The sequence below is a fragment of the Gobio gobio genome (assembly GCF_949357685.1).
Source record: "Gobio gobio genome assembly, chromosome: 25".
NCBI classification, from domain to species: Eukaryota; Metazoa; Chordata; class Actinopteri; order Cypriniformes; family Gobionidae; genus Gobio; species Gobio gobio.
This window is the reverse complement of record NC_137121.1, coordinates 7,803,849-7,826,074: the sequence shown is the minus strand read 5'-3', so window position 1 is coordinate 7,826,074 and position 22,226 is coordinate 7,803,849. Positions and strand designations below refer to the sequence as shown.

The 22,226-nt window shown below is 36.5% G+C and overlaps 2 protein-coding genes across 2 annotated transcripts in view; both read left to right on the top strand.

The window, feature by feature from the left end:
- myo5c (myosin VC) overlaps positions 1 to 4,646 on the top strand; it is a gene marked incomplete at its 5' end in the record, with an annotated part of 38,496 nt that extends 33,850 nt beyond the window's left edge. The window contains 5 exons of the mRNA XM_079809095.1: positions 266 to 416; positions 494 to 797; positions 1,815 to 1,989; positions 2,102 to 2,182; positions 4,021 to 4,646. Coding sequence (XP_079665221.1) covers positions 266 to 416; positions 494 to 797; positions 1,815 to 1,989; positions 2,102 to 2,182; positions 4,021 to 4,173 — 864 coding nt within the window. The 3' untranslated portion in view covers positions 4,174 to 4,646. The remainder of the gene's footprint in view (positions 1 to 265; positions 417 to 493; positions 798 to 1,814; positions 1,990 to 2,101; positions 2,183 to 4,020) is intronic.
- Positions 4,647 to 5,856: 1,210 nt separating this feature from the next.
- Positions 5,857 to 22,193, top strand: gnb5a (guanine nucleotide binding protein (G protein), beta 5a). The gene is made up of 11 exons (XM_079810423.1): positions 5,857 to 6,117; positions 9,394 to 9,530; positions 9,616 to 9,657; positions 9,799 to 9,875; positions 14,934 to 15,066; positions 15,148 to 15,291; positions 18,311 to 18,402; positions 18,681 to 18,729; positions 18,824 to 18,920; positions 21,188 to 21,354; positions 21,432 to 22,193. Exons 1-11 carry the CDS (start codon positions 6,000 to 6,002, stop codon positions 21,441 to 21,443), a joined length of 1,068 nt encoding a protein of 355 aa, XP_079666549.1. The 5' UTR covers positions 5,857 to 5,999; the 3' UTR covers positions 21,444 to 22,193.
- Positions 22,194 to 22,226: the final 33 nt, after the last annotated feature.

Here is a 22,226-nt window from a genome sequence, read left to right as displayed (position 1 = left end):
ACCGCTGCGAGAGCGAGCAGAAAATGAGAGCGTCAGTCGCGAGTTTAAATTTCAGAAAAACGCATATAGCCCCTTTAAAGATAAAATAAAGCGTACAACATTTGTTTCACTGTATTTATTGTATTGTATGTAGTTTCTGTATTTTCCATTTCCTAAAGCGCATTATTATTAATACATCAACACCTGATTTCAAAGGGTATCTTATTGTCTTGTCTCAATGCCTGAAACCAACTAATGAGATTCCTTGTTTTTCCTCCATCAACAGGAGTTCATGAAGCACAACACGCCTCGTCAGACCAAGAACTGCCTGATGAACTTCGACCTGTCAGAGCACCGGCAGATTCTCAGCGACCTCGCCATCAACATCTACCATCAGTTCATCAGTGTGATGGAGGACGCGCTGTTTCCCATGATCAGTATGGATGAAGTTGATACGTTTATACAACGTAGATTTCTTCTGTCCTTCTTGTTAAACAATCCACTCTCTGTTCAGTCACCGGGATGTTGGAGCACGAAAGCCTCCAGGGAATCTCCAGCATGAAGCCCACCGGTTTCCGTAAGCGCTCGAATAGCATGTTCGATGATGACGGGGACCTCAGCGAGGGTGAGGCGTTCAGCGTGAGCTCCATCCTGCAGCAGCTCGGCTCGTTCCACACCAGCATGGCTCAGCAGGGCATGGAGCCGCAGCTGCAGGGTCAGGTCATAAGACAGCTGTTCTACCTCATCGGATCCACCTCGGTGAACAGCATCCTGCTCCGTAAGGACCTGTGCTCCTGCCGGAAAGGCATGCAGATCAGGTGCGTGTATGCGCCACTTTTTAAAATTGATCAAAAGTGACAGTTAAGGATTTCTGTTTCAAATAAATGCATGCTATTCATCAAAGAATCCTGAAAAACTGGCTCCAAAATATGATGCAGCACAACTGTTTTCAACATAATAATAATCTGAAATGCAGCAAATCAGCATATTAGAATGATTTCTGAAGGATCCTGTGACACTGAAGATGCTTCAAAAATCAAAGATGCTAAAATCTGGGTTATTATAGTTAACTAAAACAATAAATAAGCATAAAAAAAGATCCTTTAACTGAAATAAAATAAAATAGATTTGATATATTTTAAATCAATTAAATAACATTTATTTTATTTCTGCTAATTGTGAAGGAAACATTTTAATGTAGTTTAACTTGATGTACTAAAATAACTAAAACTGAAATAAAAACTATATAGACATTTAAAAAACACACAAAATTACAAAAACTAAATGTATATATATATATATATATATATATATATATATATATATATATATATATATATATATAACATTCAAAATATGAATAAAAACTCTAATAGTAGATCAATGATACTAAAATAACACTGCTGAAAATTCAGCTTTGCCGTTACTGGAATAAATTACATTTTAAAATATGTATTTAATAAGAAAACATTTATTTAAGATTGTAATAATATTTCACAAAATTGACATTTTTGCTGTATTTTTCATCAAATAAATGCAGCCTTGGTGAGCAGAAGAGACTTCTTTCAAAAACTTTAAAAACTTTTACCAAACCCAAATGTTTGAACAGTAGTGAATACTGTATATTTTTTTAATTAGTTTCCAATATGTTGCATGTTAATTAGTTTAATTAGAGTTTGCATAGAAATGTCTTAACTTGGTTGACCAATCAAACAGTGAGTCAAGAAAGAGATTGCAGTGGATATCGTTTGACTTGAATCATCACTCAGGAAATTAAGTTGAGATCTATTGCACAAATAGCATGGGTGTCATGGTAGTTTGCCTTTCTTTTTCAGGTGTAACATCAGTTATCTAGAGGAGTGGCTGCGAGAGAAGGGTCTGCAGAGCAGCTGCGCCATGGAAACGCTGGGGCCGCTGTCTCAGGTCGCCTGGCTTCTTCAAGTCAACAAGACCACAGATGAAGACGCAGCCGAGATCAAGCAGAGATGCCCCGAGCTCTCAGCCGTGCAGGTGCCACTTTACCCCTGCCGTTTTGCCACTAATTCATTTTAGAGGAATTTATTTTAGAGGTGTCAATTCTTTAGTCTCCATTTATAAATCTGGTTGTGTTTTGTTTTTTTAGATAGTGAAAATCCTTAACTCCTACACACCCATTGATGATTTCGAAAAGCGAGTGACTCCCTCCTTTGTCCGCAAAGTGCAGGTAAGATTTTTCTTTTTCTAAGCAGCTAGACGTTCAAAAGATTGGAATCAGTACGATTTTTAATGTTTTTGAAAGGTCTTCAGTGTCACATGATCCTTCAGAAATCATTCCGATATGATGATTAGCTGCTCAACAAACATTTATTATTATTATCACTGTTGAAAACAGTTGGGCTGCTTCATATTTTTATGGAAACTATGATACATACTTTCTTTGATGAATAGAAAGCAGCATTTACAGCCTTTATTTAAAATATAAATCATTTGTAACATAATGAATGTCTGTAGTGTCACATCTTTGCTGATTAAAAGTATTAATTTCTTTTTCTTTTTTTAATCTTACTGACCCCAAGCATTTGAACAGTAGTATAAAGGTAAATAATCACAAATCAAGCAACAGTCGGGTTCCGGAAGTAAAAAGCTCCATTCATTTTCTCCATAGGGAAATTATTTTTGTACAATAACTTATAAACCTTTTAGACAGCCTTTCTGTGAGCTACGAGGTTGTTAAAGGTGCACTATGTAACTTTTCCGTCCGCTAGAGGTCGACCTATTCAAAACAAAGGCATAGTTTGATAACTCCTTTGATTGAGCGCAGAATATTGGGACATGTGGTCTTCACCTCACAGCCGGTGGAAAAGAATCGGGATAGGACTCGGGCAGAAATCATGTTCATGGATGAGATTATTAACGTTACTGTAGTCTGAAGCAGAGCAGGAGCGAGTGTTGTGGAGCTGAGGAACCGCTGGAGCGATTGTTAATGAGATGAACAACACACGCCTCGCGAGCAGCGGGACTTTTATTATGCCACAGTCGGCGCCGCCATTTCCGCTTTTCCAGTCATGAGTATGAGGTAACGCAGCTCTGTTTATCATATTAGACACATCTGAGTGTGTTGAAAAATTATGTTATGACGTTACTCTGTGTGTTCGCTCGGCGGCTGCTATGACACTTGTTCACACTGCAGTGAGAGTAAAGCGTTTCTGCAAAATAAAACTGGAAACTGAGGGTAACGCAGATATGACACAATCGACAGGCGACTCCCTCACACGTCCCGGTTCATTGGTTAAAATAGCATTTTCTCACGATTTACAAATAGTTGGAGACATTTGGGATATTGTAAGTACTCAACTGAACAAAATATATAACACTGGCCTAGTGGTTTTTGAATATTTTACTGAAAACATTTGACATAGTGCACCTTTAATGCTCATTTGAGCTTATTTTTAAAATAATCATATTTAACAGCAGAACTCCTGGTGAAAAACTACATTACCCATAATACAGTACAGAAAATTCCACCAGTCAGTGAGTCAAAAAAAGCAATTTGCGCCAAAATTGATCTTTAGCTACACCCACTCCCATGAAGCACTGCGACATATGTAATCGAGTCGATCTCTCTACGCTTTCAAAATACTTAAATGTTTGTGTGTATATATATAAAATCAAAATTTGTACATGAGAAGTTTAATATTTCTCCATTGTTTTTAATTCGATAATGCTGTTCGCGGTGCTTCATGGAATTGTAGTTCTTTCCCTCATTAAAGCTGTTAAGTACACAGCCTTGTCATTTTGTCTGATTTTCAAATACTTTTTTGCTTCAAGTCAAAGTTTGTAATGTTGTGATTCATTTTGTAGCTGATTGTCTTGGTTCATGTATTAATAACTCTTTAACAAAGACCTTTTTAAAATCCCTATGGGAAAAATGAATGGAAATAATACTTCCGGAACCAGCGCTGCTGAAAAAGGGGTGGGAACTAATGCACTCTATTGTAGAATTGAGCATCAAGCATCACCTAGACCTCTGATTGGCCTTTGTTTTTGTCTCCATGGCAACAGGCATTGCTGCAGGAGCGCGAGGGCTCGTCTCAGCTCATGATGGATGCACAGTATCGTTTCCAGGTCACCTTTCCCTTTTGCTCGTCGCCACAAGCACTGGAACTCCTACAGGTGCCCAGCAGCCTCCGTCTGGCCTTCGCCACTCGTATTTGACCTTTAACCTCGGACCTTAGTGACTTCAGGACCAGGGGCCAGTTGCAAACATGCTTAGACATCTAATTTTTTTCCTGAGACATAACTTTCTAAAACCAATTACATAGAAATGTTGATTGTACTTGGCAAACTGCTAGTTCTGAAGACTTAACTGTGTTATTATGATTACTTATGATCAGGATGTGTCTATGCCGACCTGAATGCATTATGTAAACACTGCTAACATTATTGCTAACATTTGTATATTTTTAGATTTATTTATAAATATTTTAATCACATGTTCTCTAAACAGTATCTTTTAGAATAGCTTTTTACAAGATCAACCATGAACAAACACTGTAACATGCATTTCAATAACCCAAACCAGCCTCCAATGTTCAGTTCCATTTTGTAAATCCTAAATAATTACTGTCACAAATTGCTCTTCCGTTGAATTTTTTATACGTCAGAAATAAATCAATAAACACAACTGCCAAATGAGTCCTCCTTCTCTTCGCCATCCACCATAGCTCTCACAATATGCAGTGGAAATGCAATATTTATGATGGTTAATTCTCTGAGGACTAGAGAAGGAAACCTCACAGGATGCATTTCATTGAACTGTGTATATACTATATATATATATATATATGTATAAAACCAACATTTAAGCCTTTTATGATTTTTATTAAGCCTTTCCCCCAATTATTCATTGCTGTAATGTTTTACTTTTGAGTGCATCATGTGCATATTCTCCATACTCTAATCAGGTAATGAAAATTATCAGTACACGTTTTTTATTAAAATCAATGCATTAAAAACTGTACATCCAATACCTCCGTCTTGTATACCAGAAGAAATACATCATTATTAATATTGGTGTTGCTTAATAGTCATAACAAATGATGTTAAAGTTGAAATAAATGAATGTATAAATAAATACAAAATGTGTAAAAAATACTTTTATACATAAATAAGGAAATAAAAGTATACATACTCATTTATTGATTTACATTTCTTTTTTTATTTATTTTATTTTATTGTTTTACATTTCTTCGTATATTTATGTATTTATTTATTTGGAATTCCAAAACACATAGGTTTCACTTTTTAATCAAACATTTTAAGAATATTTTCAAAAATTTAAATGAAGGTAAAATGCATAAATAATTGTGAAATTAGTTTAACTTTAATATTTTTATTTTGAGGTAAATCTTGAGATTGATAAAGTGCATCACATTATGATATTCTGAAAAACATGCTGAGATTCATTACTAAGATACTTATTTTAGAATTATTTATATACTAGCATTAATATTTTAAATTAGATTTCATTTTTATGTAATCTATTTTAGTTTAGGTTTTAGTAATTTTAAGTTTTCTATTTAGCTTTCATTTACAGTATTATTATTTAAAGTTAAAAAAAAAATATTAGTATTAAACTTTATATATATATATATATATCACATTTTTAAATGAAGGTAAATGCATAAGTAATTGTGAAATAAGTTTTTTTTTTTTTTTTTTAGGTTAATCCTGAGACTGATAAAATGGAGTAGTAAAGTTACAGAGAATCTATTTTCCAGTCAGGGATTTGGGAATCCCTTGCAGATGTTGAAAGCACACATATTGATCATCAGGAGAATATAATAACGCACATCCGAGTGGCTCTCTGGGGGTTCAGACGGATGCTGAAGAGAGAGCGAGAGCGCGCGCGCGTGTGCGCGTCCCTCGTGACGTCACGCCGGCTACACCATCCATCTGTGCGCTCCGTCTCCAGACTCTCCTCCGTGTCCCTGCTCTCCTCTCCGCAACAAAACACTCTTCTCTCGTGTTTTCTCGTGGAAATGGCCGCGCAGGAGGTGGACGCGCAGCCTGGCGACACTCTGACGACGCTCAAAACCGAGTCCGAGTCGCTGAAGACGAAGCTGGAGGAGGAGAGAGCCAAACTGCACGATGTCGAGCGTAAGAACCGTTAAACCGCCGTGTGTGTGTGTGTGTGTGTGTGTGTGTGTGTGTGTGTGTGTGTGTGTGTGTGTGTTTGTTTAATGAAGACATATGTCTGGAGCTTAACGTCAGGATCACAGCTGCCGTTATGTATCAGGATGTGTACCGGGAATCAGCCCGAAGAGGAAATCGGAGCAATCAGTCATTTAGATAAACTGATTAGTGTCGAAAGGTGATGAGGATGATAATGGTGGAGGTGGCGAGGGAGCGTTTTATTTTCCGTTCTGCATCACATTATGATATTCTAGGAAACAGGGCAGTCTTTACTAAGAATCAGTGTTACTTTAGTATTATTTATAGTATTAATATTTTGGATTGTGTGAATAAAGGCACAATATGTAAGATTTTTAGATTAAAATATCTAAAAATCACTAGAACAGTGTTATATATTTTGTTGACTTGTGTTCTTAGGTTATCCCAAATGTTTCCAAGAATGTTTAAATCTGAAGAAATACGCAATTTTAACCACCTATCAATGACATCATACCCGCGTTACCCTCGATTTCCGGTTGTATTTAGTAGAAACCATGGAAACACCGCTTTAATATATAATGTGTTTTATTAGACAGATGAGTGACTGTTTGGATCATTCATTGACAGAAAACGAATCATTGTTATACAGCTCAACACAGTTAGTCTTATTGTTTAAATCTCGTTTTCTTGATTTACCGCGAGTACCATGTTTTACCACGCCTAATATCGATTTACTATAGTGTGCAAACAAGTGTCTCATAGTAGCCGCCGAGCGAACGCACAGATTAGCATTATAACAACTTTCTACACACTCAAATGTGTGTAATATGATAAACAGCGCTACGTTACCCCACATACGCATGAGCGGAAGAAGCGGAAGCGCTTGTCTACGGCATAATAAAAGTGCAGCGAAATCCAGGCATCATTAAAGGTGCAGTGTGTGGCTTTTAGCGGCATCTAGTGGTGAGGTTGTTTATTGCATCCCCTCTCCTTTTCGGAGCACATAGAAAAGCTACAGTGGCTGACACAGGACAAAAAATGCCGTCGTCGAAGAGAGCAGAGAGTAGCTAGCGCTCTGTAGAGAAGTTTGTCCGTTTAGGGCTACTGTAGAAACATGGCGGCACAAAATGGCGACTAAGGGGACCGGCCGTGTGTGTAGATAGATAGAAATGGCTCATTCTAAGTCTTTATACACCACTGAAAACATAGTTATGTGTATAATATTGCATTTCTGTCAGTAGATCCCCATAAATATTACACACTGCACCTTTAAGCTACGCCTTTGTTTTGAATGAGCGATCTCTAGCGGCGAAAAATTACATATTTGTGGCTTTAACTTACATTTTTATACCGTTGTTTTTTTATTTAGTTTAAGTTTTAGTAATTTTATTTTGTGCTTTTGTCCTTTTTAATTAGTTTTTAATGTGTTCTGTTTATTCATTTATGGTATAATTATTTCAAACTACAACAGAAGTAAAAAAGAAAAGAAAAAAAGAAACCTAAATAGTAGTTAGGGATGCACGATATATCGGTTATCGGCTTTCAAATACAAAGAATTACCGTTTATTAGTATCGGCCAAAATTCCTAATAGTTGTAGTTACTAATTAAAATGATATAAAAATACTTCATAAGGAGAATTTTCATTTATCTTTTAAACCTTTAAAATGTATTTATGTGTATGTATGTGTGTGTGTATGTGTATATATATATATATATATATAAACACATACACACTCACATATATATTTACAAACTTTTATGTTAGATGTGTAAACTTCCATTCATTTAGCCCAAAAACCGGATGCTAACGGCTTGGTCTAAAGGAATTCTGCGTGTAAGCCTTTTCAGTATTTTGGTGAAGTTCTCTTAATTTATTGATATCTCATTTTAAATCTGGCTCCATTAATAATTTTATCTGACTCCAATTTTATGTGACTTCCTAAAGTGTGTTACGTTTAGAGTTTATCAGCTGATTTTAAGATTAGTTGCGATTTAATTTAGATCGTTGATTTTCTTTTTATCTTCCTAGTTTTCATTTTCGTTCATCGAGAGACCCAATATCGCAGAGAGACAGACGCGTCCGGAGGCGCGTTCACGGACACAAAATGTAACTTCTGAGATTAGTCAGAGGATGCAGAGTGGATATGTTACCTTTAAGTGGTTGCCCATGCTCACTCAACAAAAAGTGTAATTTTAGTAATATCCACGGAATACAACTTGCTAATCCAGCGATAGTCAGAAATCGGAATATCGCGCACGCTGCGCCCCATGCTTCAGTCGTGCCGTCATCGGTGTGATCTATCATAACACTAGATTTTGCGGTAATTAAGGAGTCTACATCGATCCATACTAGAATAATGATTACAAGATAAATCAAGATTAACATTTATTTTGGCCAGACAGGAAAAGTAAATAAATAAACAAGAATCCATGGTACACAACTGATCAGCGTAAAAACATAAAACACAATCGCAAAGTAATGTGCAAAGAGTCATCATGTCTGGCACAATACATGCAGTGTGTGTGTGTGTGTGTGTGTGTGTGTGTGTGTGTGTGTGTGTGTGTGTGTGTGTGTGTGTGTGTGTGTGTGTGTGTGTGTGTGACTGTGTGTGTGTGACTGTGTGTCCCAAAGACACTCACACAGACTGCATGGGGGTTCTGGCTACAGAATTTTTTCCCACTGAAAGCTTTAATCCTTAAATACTCCAACCAGAACAAAAGGGTTGTAAATATTTGCAACACAAACACCTGGTTTTGGGGGAGTGGATCAGATATCTTTGAAGAGACTCCTCAAAAGGAGAACAGAGTTCTCATTAGTTTTTAAAAAGACATCAAACATGAAAGGGATAAACAATAGATTTACAAGATACATCATCACTGGTATATCTGGATTTGGTGACTTGAACACAGGGCAAGGAAAGGGCAAAATGGGGAGGGGGGGATGTTTCATCAGGGTGGCGTCCCACAGTTTCTGTGAGATCTTCTCTCAAGATTAGTGACTTTTATTGTTCTATTGCTGGGGTTTGTATCTCAGCTTTTGTCTTAGCACCAAAACCGATCCTTACAGATGCGATTAATCGATTTGATTACTTTGTTTGTCATTTATTATTTATCTTTTATTTTTTTGAAAGGCTTGTTCACTAATGGTTTGATAAGAGGCTATTATTACTGCCAGCTTATTTGTGTGATGTAGGAATATGCTGGCAGGTTCATTAGGGATAACAGGAAATAAACGTTAATATTGTGACTTTTCCAATTAGTTCATCAAGTGGCGGAGAAGATCGACGCTTTGGGTCAGTTTGTCATGAAGACCAGGCGAACGCTGAAAGGCCATGGGAATAAAGTCTTGTGTATGGACTGGTGTAAAGACAAGAGGAGAATCGTCAGCTCGTCTCAGGTCAGTCTATAAACATCCAATAAAGGGCCTATTTTTACATGCTATCATTTTAACATTAATTATTTCATTTTCTCCTGTATTTTAGGATGGAAAGGTGATTGTATGGGATGCGTTTACAACAAATAAGGTGAAAAGACACTGCTCATAATGACGAATGTTGATATAAAGTGTGGTCCCATTTTTTTAATAACATTATTTAACTTAGCCTTATTGTTTTTTAATTACATATTCCACAGCTCCATTCTCATTGTTTCAAATGTCTTGACAGGAGCATGCAGTGACTATGCCCTGTACGTGGGTCATGGCCTGTGCTTACGCCCCGTCTGGATGTGCAGTGGCTTGTGGGTGAGTCTCTGGCTCCTTTCTGAATCAAGAGCAGTAGCGGCCTTTGCTGTGTTTCACTTGAAACGGGCCTTGCAACAGAAGTGGCCTGCGCTTGCGCCCGCCATCACGTAGCACACACACCGGCACACATCGGATATTTATGGAAACTTGGGGCAAAAATGCAGCCAAAATTAATTAAAATGCTTCCAAAAACCAAGATATGTTGCAAAAAAGTCTCTGTATAAGTTCTTGTATTAATATTTATAAGCAATATCACATGAGCAAAAAGTGCTGTTTTCCCGAATATCAGTGTGATATTTTTCAACATCAATTCAATAAACAATAAGTTAATAGGCTATTAGGTCTGTTCTTTCTTTATATATATTGCATGTTCAGATATTCATACTACAAAATATTCTGGGGGCCCTCAACATGCTGGCAGTGGCTGGCAACTTTTTTCAAAAACGCTGGCAGGGAAAGAGTTACTAGCGAAATATGAGATAACATTTTAAAAATAAGTAATTGCAGTCCCATTGCATACAGTGTTTTTTTGGCAGGCCTCCGACTGTTTTTTTCCGAATTGCAAAGGCCGCCTCTGATCAAGAGCATTACATCCCTTTGTTTGCGCAATGAACTTGGACAGGACCTCCTGTTTCTCTGACCACTGGACAGGGTTATTATCATTAATAGTTGAGTTAGTTTAATAAGTACTTATTCTAAATATTATTAAAATGTATAATAGTATATAAATAATACAGCGACAGTGGACGGAGCAGAAGAGGCTTTGGGAGTTTTTAGGAAACCTGTTTGGAAACAATATTTTATGCAGTCCCATTTGGTGCCACTAGTTGGTGCAGATGTTACACAGTTCAACTTTAAAAAGATAGTTCACCCTAAAATGAAAATGAAGCCATCATTTACTCACCCTGGTGTTGTACTAAAGCCGTATGCCCTTCTTTCCTTTATGGACCACAAAAGGAGAATTAAAAAAAAAAAATGTCCCGCTTGTGCTCATTCTTATAATGGCGACAGCATCACGCTTTAAAAATATGACACAAAAGTATCACAGAATGATCCCATGTGGCACATGTTGTATATTCCAAGTGTTCTAGGGGTGTACGATCGGGGTTTTGTGAAAAACAGACACACAAAAATTCCTGACCATGGCCATTGGTTTTCTCTGTGTGTTCGTTTGTCTCCATTAGCGCCACAATTCACCCCGTCTCAGCCAGAAAGAGCTAGTAAGTTGTGAGAAATCAAGATGAACAAAAATGCCTTGAAATCCCTAAAAAGTATCTGTGTGCTTTCTTCAATGAGTCAAATATCTCCAGACCTAAACACCGTTTGTCTGATGACAGTCAGAATGACAGTTGACAGATGTAAAGAACGCAATAACTACTTGTTACGACGAACACAGCGGATATATTCACCTCAGAGAAGAAGGTATTTCGTGTCGTGTTAAAGATGCTCGCTGTTCACTGTCATTACATGAACAAGCATGAGTGGGACGTTTTTTTTTTATTTCTCCTTTTGTGTTCCATAAAAGAAAGAAGGACATGCGGCATTAGAACAACACCAGGGTGAGTAAATGATGACTTCATTTTTATTTTAGGGTGAACTATCCTTTTAAGGACAAGTTCAGTAAATACAAAATATCCTTGCTTGAAAAAAAACCGAAATGTGACCCTGGACCACAAAACCAGTCATAAGGCTCAATTTTTGGAAATTGAGATTTATACATCATCTGAAAGCTGAAAAACGAAATAAATAAGCTTTCCATTGATGTGTGGTTTGTTAGGATAGGACAGTATTTGGCCGAGATTACAACTATTTGAAAATCTGGAATCTGAGGGTGCAAAAAAATCTAAATATTGAGAAAATCTCCTTTAAAGTTGTTCAAATGAAGTCCTTAGCAATGCATATTACTAATAATAATGAATTTATGATATACACTCACCTAAAGGATTATTAGGAACACCTGTTCAATTTCCCATTAATGCAATTATCTAATCAACCAATCACATGGCAGTTGCTTCAATGCATTTAGGGGTGTGGTCCTGGTCAAGACAATCACCTGAACTCCAAACTGAATGTCAGAATGGGAAAGAAAGGTGATTTAAGCAATTTTGAGCTTGGCATGGTTGTTGGTGCCAGACGGGCCAGTCTGAGTATTTCACAATCTGCTCAGTTACTGGGATTTTCATGCACAACCATTTCTAGGGTTTACAAAGGATGGTGTGAAAAGGGAAAAACATCCAGTATGCGGCAGTCCTGTGGGCGAAAATGCCTTGTTGATGCTAGAGGTCAGAGGAGAATGGGCCGACTGATTCAAGCTGATAGAAGAGCAACTTTGACTGAAATAATCACTCGTTACAAGAGAGGTTTGCAGCAAAGCATTTGTGAAGCCACAACACACACAACCTTGAGGCGGATGGGCTACAACAGCAGAAGACCCCACCGGGTACCACTCATCTCCACTACAAATAGGAAAAAGAGGCTACAATTTGCACAAGCTCACCAAAATTGGACAGTTGAAGACTGAAGTCTGATGAGTCTCGATTTCTGTTAAGACATTCAGATGGTAGAGTCAGAATTTGGCGTAAACAGAATGAGAACATGGATCCATCATGCCTTGTTACCACTGTGCAGGCTGGTGGTGGTGGTGTAATGGTGTGGGGGATGTTTTCTTGGCACACTTTAGGCCCCTTAGTGCCAATTGGGCATCGTTTAAATGCCACGACCTACCTGAGCATTGTTTCTGACCATGTCCATCCCTTTATGACCACCATGTCCCCATCCTCTGATGGCTACTTCCAGCAGGATAATGCACCATGTCACAAAGCTCGAATCATTTCAAATTGGTTTCTTGAACATGACAATGAGTTCACTAAAACTAAAATGGCCCCCACAGTCACCAGATCTCAACCCAATAGAGCATCTTTGGGATGTGGTGGAACGGGAGCTTCGTGCCCTGGATGTGCATCCCACAAATCTCCATCAACTGCAAGATGCTATCCTATCAATATGGGCTAACATTTCTAAAGAATGCTTTCAGCACCTTGTTGAATCAATGCCACGTAGAATTAAGGCAGTTCTGAAGGTGAAAGGGGGTCAAACACAGTATTAGTATGGTGTTTAGGGATGCACCGAAATGAAAATTCTTGGCCGAAACCGAAAACCGAAAAAGAGGAAACCAAGGCCGAAAACCGAAACACCGAAATAAATTATGCCAATTATTAGTACCATTGCATTTATGGCTATGACTGTTTACTAACTTTACTAAAATCAAGGCATTGTAATTGCATAAATTAATATTAAAGTTTCAAAGAATAAATCAATTACAAATTATGCCAATATTTATTTAGCACATTGCAACAATGCACAGTATAAAATAAAATTCAAACTAAAATGTTTAACTTGACCCCACTCATTTGTGCATTAAATAATAATGTACAGGCCTACAGAAAGATTTTAAAATTAAATGTTCTCTCATAAAAACAAAGTACATTTAGGTGTAGTGCATTTTAAAATTTTCTCTGTAGGACTACTACAAGAAAGTGCATTCAGAACAAGTGCAACTGCTTAAAGATACAACAATTTTCTCTGTAGGCCTTCAACATAATAGTGTATCAAAGCAAAGCCAGAGCCCATATGTTAACTGTAGAATAGGGATAGCGGTACACAAAACTGACGGCTCGGTACAGCAGTTTTACAAAATGACTTTTTATTTATTTTTATTGGTTTACTGGGAAAAAAAAGTATCTGTCCTTAAATGAATTAAATTATAACTAAAAGTGTATTGAAGATATTGCTGTAAACTATATAGGGAGCCCTTACTTGCACATTAATATCAAAGGTTAAAAACAGAGCCCAAACTATTAGCACAAATTCAGTTGCTATTTATTTTTAGGTCTAATAATCAAAACTCAAATAACATAGTACGCAAACATGCAAACTTCACATAAGGCAGTTTTTGCAATAACTAATAATCTAATAATAAAATTGTTTTTTCTCCAATTCGTTGTTGAAATATAATCATTTATACACAGTGTCTGTCATTTTCATGACAGGTTTATTTAAACATACAGGAAATAATCAAGATATCATTAACAGGTTAAGTAGAATATAATGAATATAACGGCTAATATAGGTCATATATTTAGTGAAAGAGTTGATTTACTCTAGTGAATAAAAGTCTGTGGACACTGAATGACTGCCTGAGGTAAATGTGATGCTAAAGTTGCATGACATTGTTTAGGCTAGTTTACAAGCAGTTATATTGACGTCTTTTCGCTGTTGAAACACTGATTGAGCGATTACACCACATATGATACGTGACAGTAAGTGTTAATGTATCCTCAACATACCTTAGATGTTCATTCATGTTTATTCTTAAGGAAGAGATGATCGATCGCGCTCACAGATGATCGCGTTCACGCGCGCGCGCGCCGCGGCTTGAACTGTGATGTGATCAGTGATTCCACATTAAAGAGCGTCAAAACGGCATTTATCGTTTGAATTTCGTGATACATGTTGATCGATGTTTGTGTGGGAACTCACAGTGAAGTCTGTTCCTCTTCTCATCGAGAACATGAGCTCTGGCTGTCAGTGCTTATGCATTGAGCTGACGTGGGTGTTTCTCAAATATACTGCTTCAGACAAGCACGTGCAGGTCGCGGTTTCTGTTTGCGTCATCACAACATTTCGGCCGTGTTGTTTCGGTGATAAAAGTATTTCGGCCGAAAACCGAAAATGCACTTTTGGGCCATTTTCGGCCGAAAATTTTCGGTGGCCGAATATTCGGTGCATCCCTAATGGTGTTCCTAATAATCCTTTAGGTGAGTGTATTTACAATAGGAAATATCTTCATGGAACATAATCTTTACTTAATATCCTAATGATTTTTGGCATAAAAGAAAAATGGATCATTTTGCCCCTTACAATGTGTTGTTGGCTATTGCCACAAATATACCCGTGTGACTTATGACCAGTGCTCCAGTGTCACATATGAAGCTATTATTGGTGGGAATTTGCTTGCTATCTTCTTTATTTTACTAACGTATCTGTTGTTTTTCTCAGTGGGTTGGACAATAAGTGCTCTGTGTACCCTCTATCCCTGGACAAGAACGAGAACCTTGCCGCCAAGAAGAAATCAGTGGCCATGCACACCAACTACCTGTCTGCATGCTGCTTTACAAACTCAGATATGCAGGTATGCTTCAATGAAGGGTGGAATAATGTAACGGTGTCTTGCATTGTACCGACTGCCGTGCGTTTTGTGTTTTTGCGGTAGATCCTGACGTCTAGCGGCGACGGCACGTGTGCTCTTTGGGATGTAGAGAGCGGTCAGATGCTGCAGAGTTTCCACGGACACGCGGCTGATGTGCTGTGTCTGGACCTTGCCCCCTCTGAGACCGGAAACACATTCGTGTCAGGGGTGGGAACTAACACTGGCCCTCGCCTTGAATGTCACACGACACCTTACATAACCTTAAAGTCAACATGGGATCAACTTGTCCCTATTTACTTTCTTAATGCACTCTCTTGGTCTTATTGCACTTGATTCATCCCTCTTTTTTTTAGGCTTTCACAGACAAGGAACTAAAATACATCCCAGACTAAAATGCATGTTTGATCTGCCAAAGCATGACATATCTTAAAATATGTTTTGTCTCAAGATGCACAGGGATTGACATTAATGCAGCCACTTTGGCGAGTTGAATTTTATATATAATATAATATAATATATATATATATATATATATATATATTTTAATTGTAGTCTTAAAAAGGCATCTGAAATAATAAAATCGCAATGTAGTGTTGTCGAAAAATATCGCTACATATCAATTCTCAAATATCTGAAACGCTTCCAACACTCATTTTGCTCAGAATAGACACACGACACACACTCTTTCTCTCTCTCTCCTCTCTCCGACAGCGAGTGACACACAAACCCGCCTCCTCTCACTCACTCGCTTCATTCGCTCCGGATGAATATTGTTGCTGTTACAGGGCTTGACTTTTACTGTGGGATTGCGCGTATTGCGCATTATTTTGCTCATTTCTGCAGATTTTGTGCTCACACTGAGGGCCCTATGATTTCCAATCATAAAAATAAAACATATAAACGTCATAAAATAAACACACAGAAACTCTTCACAGGAAGTCTTCAAACCCGTCAAAATAAAAGTTCAGTTTAACTTAAAGAAATTGTGACAGAAATATGTTACTGTTGTACAGTAGAATTTAGCCATGTCTCAATGTAACAACAATACTAACACTAATAATATTTAATATATAATAAATAATATTTATATATAAAATATATATAAAATATATATTAAAAAAAATATTTAATATATAATAAATAATATTTAAGGGGAAAGCGAACGGCTTTTGAAGCAGGTCGGCGGAGCGCGCATGTAAGTTTTGAACATATTCTTTAGTCCTGTTGCACGACTCTAGTGGCTTGATTCTCCTACTAATATTTTATTTCGTTGTGTGTGATTTTTAGCCTTGTATTACTGCCATAGCCAATTGCAAAATTGCATTTGAATAAAATAAATAAATAAAATATTAGTAGGAGAATCAAGCCACTAGAGTCGTGCAACAGGACTAAAGAATATGTTCAAAACTTACATGCGCGCTCCGCCGACCTGCTTCAAAAGCCGTTCGCTTTCCCGAATGGCAACACACCTGACTACTGTATATATACACTATTTCGTTCGCTCAGCTGCCTCTGATAATTGCAGTTCAACGCGCAGATGATAGGCCGTGAATGTCTTTAAATCAAAACCAATTTATGCCTGGATCTAGGCAACTTAAGTGCAAAGCTGTCTCGGTAATAACAACGTCAGATTATCTTATTCAAATGCAATTTTGCAATTTATTTATTTAATGAGACATGATTTTTGATTAATAAAATGTAATTAAACCAGACTGTCTATAGGTCGTTTTTCAAGCACCTCATTACGACCTTTATTTACGTTTTAAAGTCATGCGGCGTCTAGCTGGTGTAAAAATAATGACATTGTCGTGTTACGTCTGTCATCATGAAATGACGTATGACTGTCGTTACCAATCAAAATGCGTGCAGACTTTTTACCACCATTTGTCATATTTCCATTTAACAAAAATCTTTTTTTATTAACAACTACACCCACCCCACCCCTAAACCTACCCAGTGATTTATAGGGCATATACACTTTATGAGCACATGCGTTCCCTGAGATCGAACCCACGATTGCATGATCACATGATTACATGATGTTGTATTTTGCAATGCTCTATCAATTGAGCTACGCAAAACCCGAAATATGACGCAAATATTTGGAAACAAAGCATTAAAATGAAAGTGTCTTTTTGTCGATAGGGGCACAACTGTAGTAAACGCTCCTATGGGTCGTATTTCATGAATTCAAATGAAAGTGTCCTGTTGTCGATAGGGGCGCAACTGTACTAAACGCTCCTATGGGTTGTATTTCTGGGAAGTGACAAACAACCTATATAGGCGTATTAGTTGGAGGACATGTTGAATTAAACCATTTAAAGGGAATCCAGAAAACTTAAAATGGGGAGAAAAAAAACAGAATCCAGAAAAATTTAACAGAATTTGGTACAAAATAAAATGGAATTTGAGAAAAAAAAATAGGCTTTTTGATTACTCAAATTTTATTTAACCCTTAAAAATGGGGTCCAAAAAAATGTAATGGGGAAAAGAACAGAATCCAGAAAAATTTAAATGGAAAAAAACGCACATAAAGCCGCCTCTTGGCTCTAAAATTATCTCTTTTCCGCTGCCTATTGCGCTTAAACAGTCAAAAACACACAAAAATAATGTCAAAATGCCAGCCTTGGTGACTATTCACGTAAACACAGTCTGTTCTGTTTAAAGTGAATGTAAACAGCTGAGAAAGAAAACGCATGTGTAACAGTGTAATGGATCTGTGCGTCAGCTCTTAAAGTGACAGCAGCCTAATAAACCTGCTGCCAGATTATGAGATCATATTAAAAATATCTATATGGCAGTTTTTCCCCATGGTATTGATGTCAAAATTGTGGCCAGCTCCAATGGGGTGGAGGGATAGAGTTGTGGGTTTGCTCTGCAGTGAGCAGCCTCTCCTTAAATATCCTAATTGAACTAAGGTCTAATCCCGGCTTAATCTAAGCCCTGTCTGTGAAACCAGGCCTAGGTCTTTTACATGATGAATTATTGGGTAGATGATGGGTATTTTTAAATATGAATCAGAGCTAAATTTAGTCACTTTATCAACCTTTTTTCGAATCATCCCCTCGAGGAGGTTTTGTCTGGTTTCGCTGTTCATCAGGGGACATTCTGTGACCCAGAAGAGTAGCAGAACAAGCCCACACACAGCATTCACACACAGACACATGAGCACAATGGAGCCGTTAACACGCCTGTGCAGTGACCTGTGTGTTCTCACGTCTCTCAGGGCTGCGATAAGAAGGCTTGCGTGTGGGACTTGCGGACGGGACAGTGTGTCCAGTCTTTTGAGACTCATGAATCAGACATCAACAGCGTGCGGTAAGTTTCCTCAGGCCTGTTTTCCCCCCTTCAGGTTCTGTCATAGAGCATTAAAAAAACTACACAAAGGCCTTTTCGATGCTGGTCAAAATTTATAGCCTGTGTAAACACTCAAAATGTCATGACCATGTATAGGCACGGAAGAAGCATTGCTAACATGGCCGTCGACTGATCTGACTTGTCTTCTAAAGGACTTTGGCTGCACCTTCGAGTATTGTCGGATGTTTACTGAGCGAGGCAGTCACATGACTGCTCATATTTTATTATCATCCCTGCAGGTACTATCCAAGCGGAGATGCTTTCGCGTCAGGCTCAGACGACGCTACTGTGAGTCTTTTCTTTCCTCAAGTTTTTTTCATACTTCCAGTGTTGAAATAATGAAAAATGCATTGAATCTTGTCCTTATTGTTTGTGTTTATAGTGTCGTCTCTATGACTTGAGGGCAGACAGAGAGGTGGCCATTTATTCCAAAGAGAGCATCATATTTGGAGCCTCTAGTGTGGATTTCTCTCTCAGCGGTAAGCAGTGACACTGTCTGAAATATCATAGTATCATATTAATGGTAATATGTTATGTATACTGTATACTCATATAATCTATTGCTTTTGCAAAATGTGCAGTGCTTATCCTCACTGTGTAGTGAACTGTATCCCACAATTCAGTGCGCTCTCAGTGTGATGAACTGGAAGTGATATCAACCACAGTTTTTTATGTTAATGTCACTATCTGATTGGTCTGATAACAGTTGAGAAGATATTGCTATACATGTATATTATACACTTGAAGAGAAAAATATAACTATAAAATAATTGTAATTAATCTCATTATATTCAGAAAGAATAATTTAGTCGCTTCACTGAGTCTTTACAAACCAGAATGAATGGAATGGAATGCTAACACATACACACAAACACACACACACACACACACACACACACACACACACACACACACACACACACACACAAGCAAACGTACTCACTCATTCACACACATACACACACACACACACACACACACATACACATTCACTCACTCACACACACACTCACTCACACACACACATTCACTCACACACACACGCACATTCCATAGACGTAATGGTTTTTATTCTGTACAAACTGTACATTTTATCCCCCTACACTAAAACTACCATCACACACACACATACACTCACACACACATTCACGCACACACACGCACATTCCATAGACGTAATGGTTTTTATACTGCACAAACTGCACATTTTATCCCCCTACACTAACCCTACCCATCACACACACACACCCACATAAGGTATATATATATATATAAAATAAAAATAATTAACTTTTTATTTATTCAATATATTTGAAGTTTATATATAAAATATGTAACATTTATAAATATAAATATATTAATAATATATATTAATTTAAAAAAACAAATTCTAACTTACTTTTTATATAAATAAAGTTTGCATTTATTGAATAAGTTAAAATATGTAAAATGTAAAAAATTTGAAAAAAAAAGTGTTGTATGTATTGTATATTAAATAATTTTACCTTTTTTATTTAACATACATATATTAAACTTACTCACTCATTCACACATACACACACAAACACACACACATTACATTGACGTAATGGTTTTTATACTGTACAAACTGTACATTTTATCCCCCTACACTAACCCCTACCCATCACACACACACACACACACACACCCACATAAGGTAGGGTATATATATATATATATATATATATATATATATATATATATATATATATATATATATATATATATATATATATATATATAATATATATATATTATATATATATATATATATATATATATATATATATATATTTAATTAACTTTTTATTTATTCAATATATGTGAAGTTTATATATAAAATATGTTGCATTTATAAATATAAATATATTAATAATATATATTAATTAAAAAAACTAATTCTAACTTACTGTATATATATATATATATATATATATATATATATATATATATATATATATATATATATATATATATATATATATATATATATATATATATATATATATATATATATATATATATATATATTGAATACGTTACAATATATGTAAAATGTAAAAAATTGTAAAAAAAATAAATAATAATAATTGTTGTATGTGTTGTATATTAAATTATTTTACCTATTTTATTTAACACACATATATTAATTACCATACAAGCATACATATATATATATATATATATATATATATATATATATATATATATATATATATATATATATATATATATATATATATAATGTGTATATATATGTGTGTGTGTGTGTGTGTGTGTGTGTGTGTGTGTGTGTGTGTGTGTGTGTGTGTGTGTGTGTGTGTGTGTGTGTGTGTGTGTGTGTGTGTGTGTGTGTGTAGAGAATATATAGAATTTATATGTAATAATATATATAATATTAATATATTATTAATTATTTATTTGCTCCAGTTTGAAAACCCCTAGCATGGTGCATGCTTATTCAGGTTATATTTAAAAAAATGGTATGCAGAATATTTACTGTAAACGTGTGCAAATATGCTGTTATTCCAAAAATGCCAAAATGTTCTTTCTTCACACATAGTTGGTCTCCTAAAGGTGCAGTCAACAAAAATATCCCATAGCAAAGCACATTTTAGTTCATTCACTATAGAATTTATTAATGTCTGTTTAGCAAAAAGCTACCAAGGTTCATTTGCTTTTTGAAGGAGTTTGTTGTTCATGCTGTGCTGATGTCTTTGGGCAGGGCGGCTGCTGTTTGGTGGGTACAATGACTACACCATCAATGTGTGGGACGTCTTAAAGGGCCAACGCGTGTCCATCTTGTTCGGACACGAGAACAGAGTTAGCACCCTCCGCGTCTCTCCGGACGGGACAGCGTTCTGTTCGGGATCTTGGGATCACACATTACGGGTAAGTGGGAAACATTTCTTAATACAGTGCATTAAGCGTTGCGATGAACGTCTCAGAGTTTGTCTTTCTTTCTCTAGATCTGGGCCTGAATGTTGCCTGAGCCTCAGACTGGCTGTGTGTCACGTTTCTCACTGCTGGAATGAAGGAAACCGCAGACTCGAATGATGTGTTGAGTGCAGTAGAGTATATGAGACAGACAGACTTTAGCCCATCCAGATCTAATCAACACAGTCACACTTGGTATTATGGGATGGTTCCTATGGCAGCAACTACCCTTCTATAATGCTGTTCTAGTTTGTGTGTATGAGCGTGTGTGAACACATTGATCCAAGAAATACGTTATCTTAAACAATATCCTAAAAAAATACAAATGTATCCCATGTTGTTTAGGTCTGTGCATGAGGTTGAGGGTCAACAGAGATTATTTACCAGAGTGACGACTTGAGTCATTGTTAATGAGTGAAACGGGAAAGATTGTTTAGCCGACACTATATCTGATATGCAAGATAACAGATTTAGTTATGCTCTCTTGCTCATAATGGTCTGATTGTCATTGAATTATTATGCCACTTTAGTTGTTCTTTCTTACTGTAGCAAAGTGTATATACCATAATATCATATAGGTTGGACACAGATGTCAATATACATAAACCAAATAAATGGATTTTAAACTCGGAAAGCCATGTGGTGTCTCTTTATTTCATGTTTAATGATATTAGATTTGTTTTTTTGTATGTGTTACTTATCTGTTTATTGATATTTCATGTTAGCATAACTGTTCATTAACACCTAATGGTTAAAGTGAGTTTTGTATAGTCAATAAAAGAGAAAATTCATTCAAAAATTAAACGTTTCATCATTTAGCCTCACTT

Excerpts from the sequence above, each read along its gene's own strand:
- gnb5a (XM_079810423.1), top strand. The coding sequence starts at position 6,000 with ATGGCCGCGCAGGAGGTGGACGCGCAGCCTGGCGACACTCTGACGACG. Across the intron at positions 9,531-9,615 it reads GAATCGTCAGCTCGTCTCAG|GATGGAAAGGTGATTGTATG; the intron begins GTCAGTCTATAA and ends CCTGTATTTTAG. Across the intron at positions 18,730-18,823 it reads CAGGCTCAGACGACGCTACT|TGTCGTCTCTATGACTTGAG; the intron begins GTGAGTCTTTTC and ends TTGTGTTTATAG.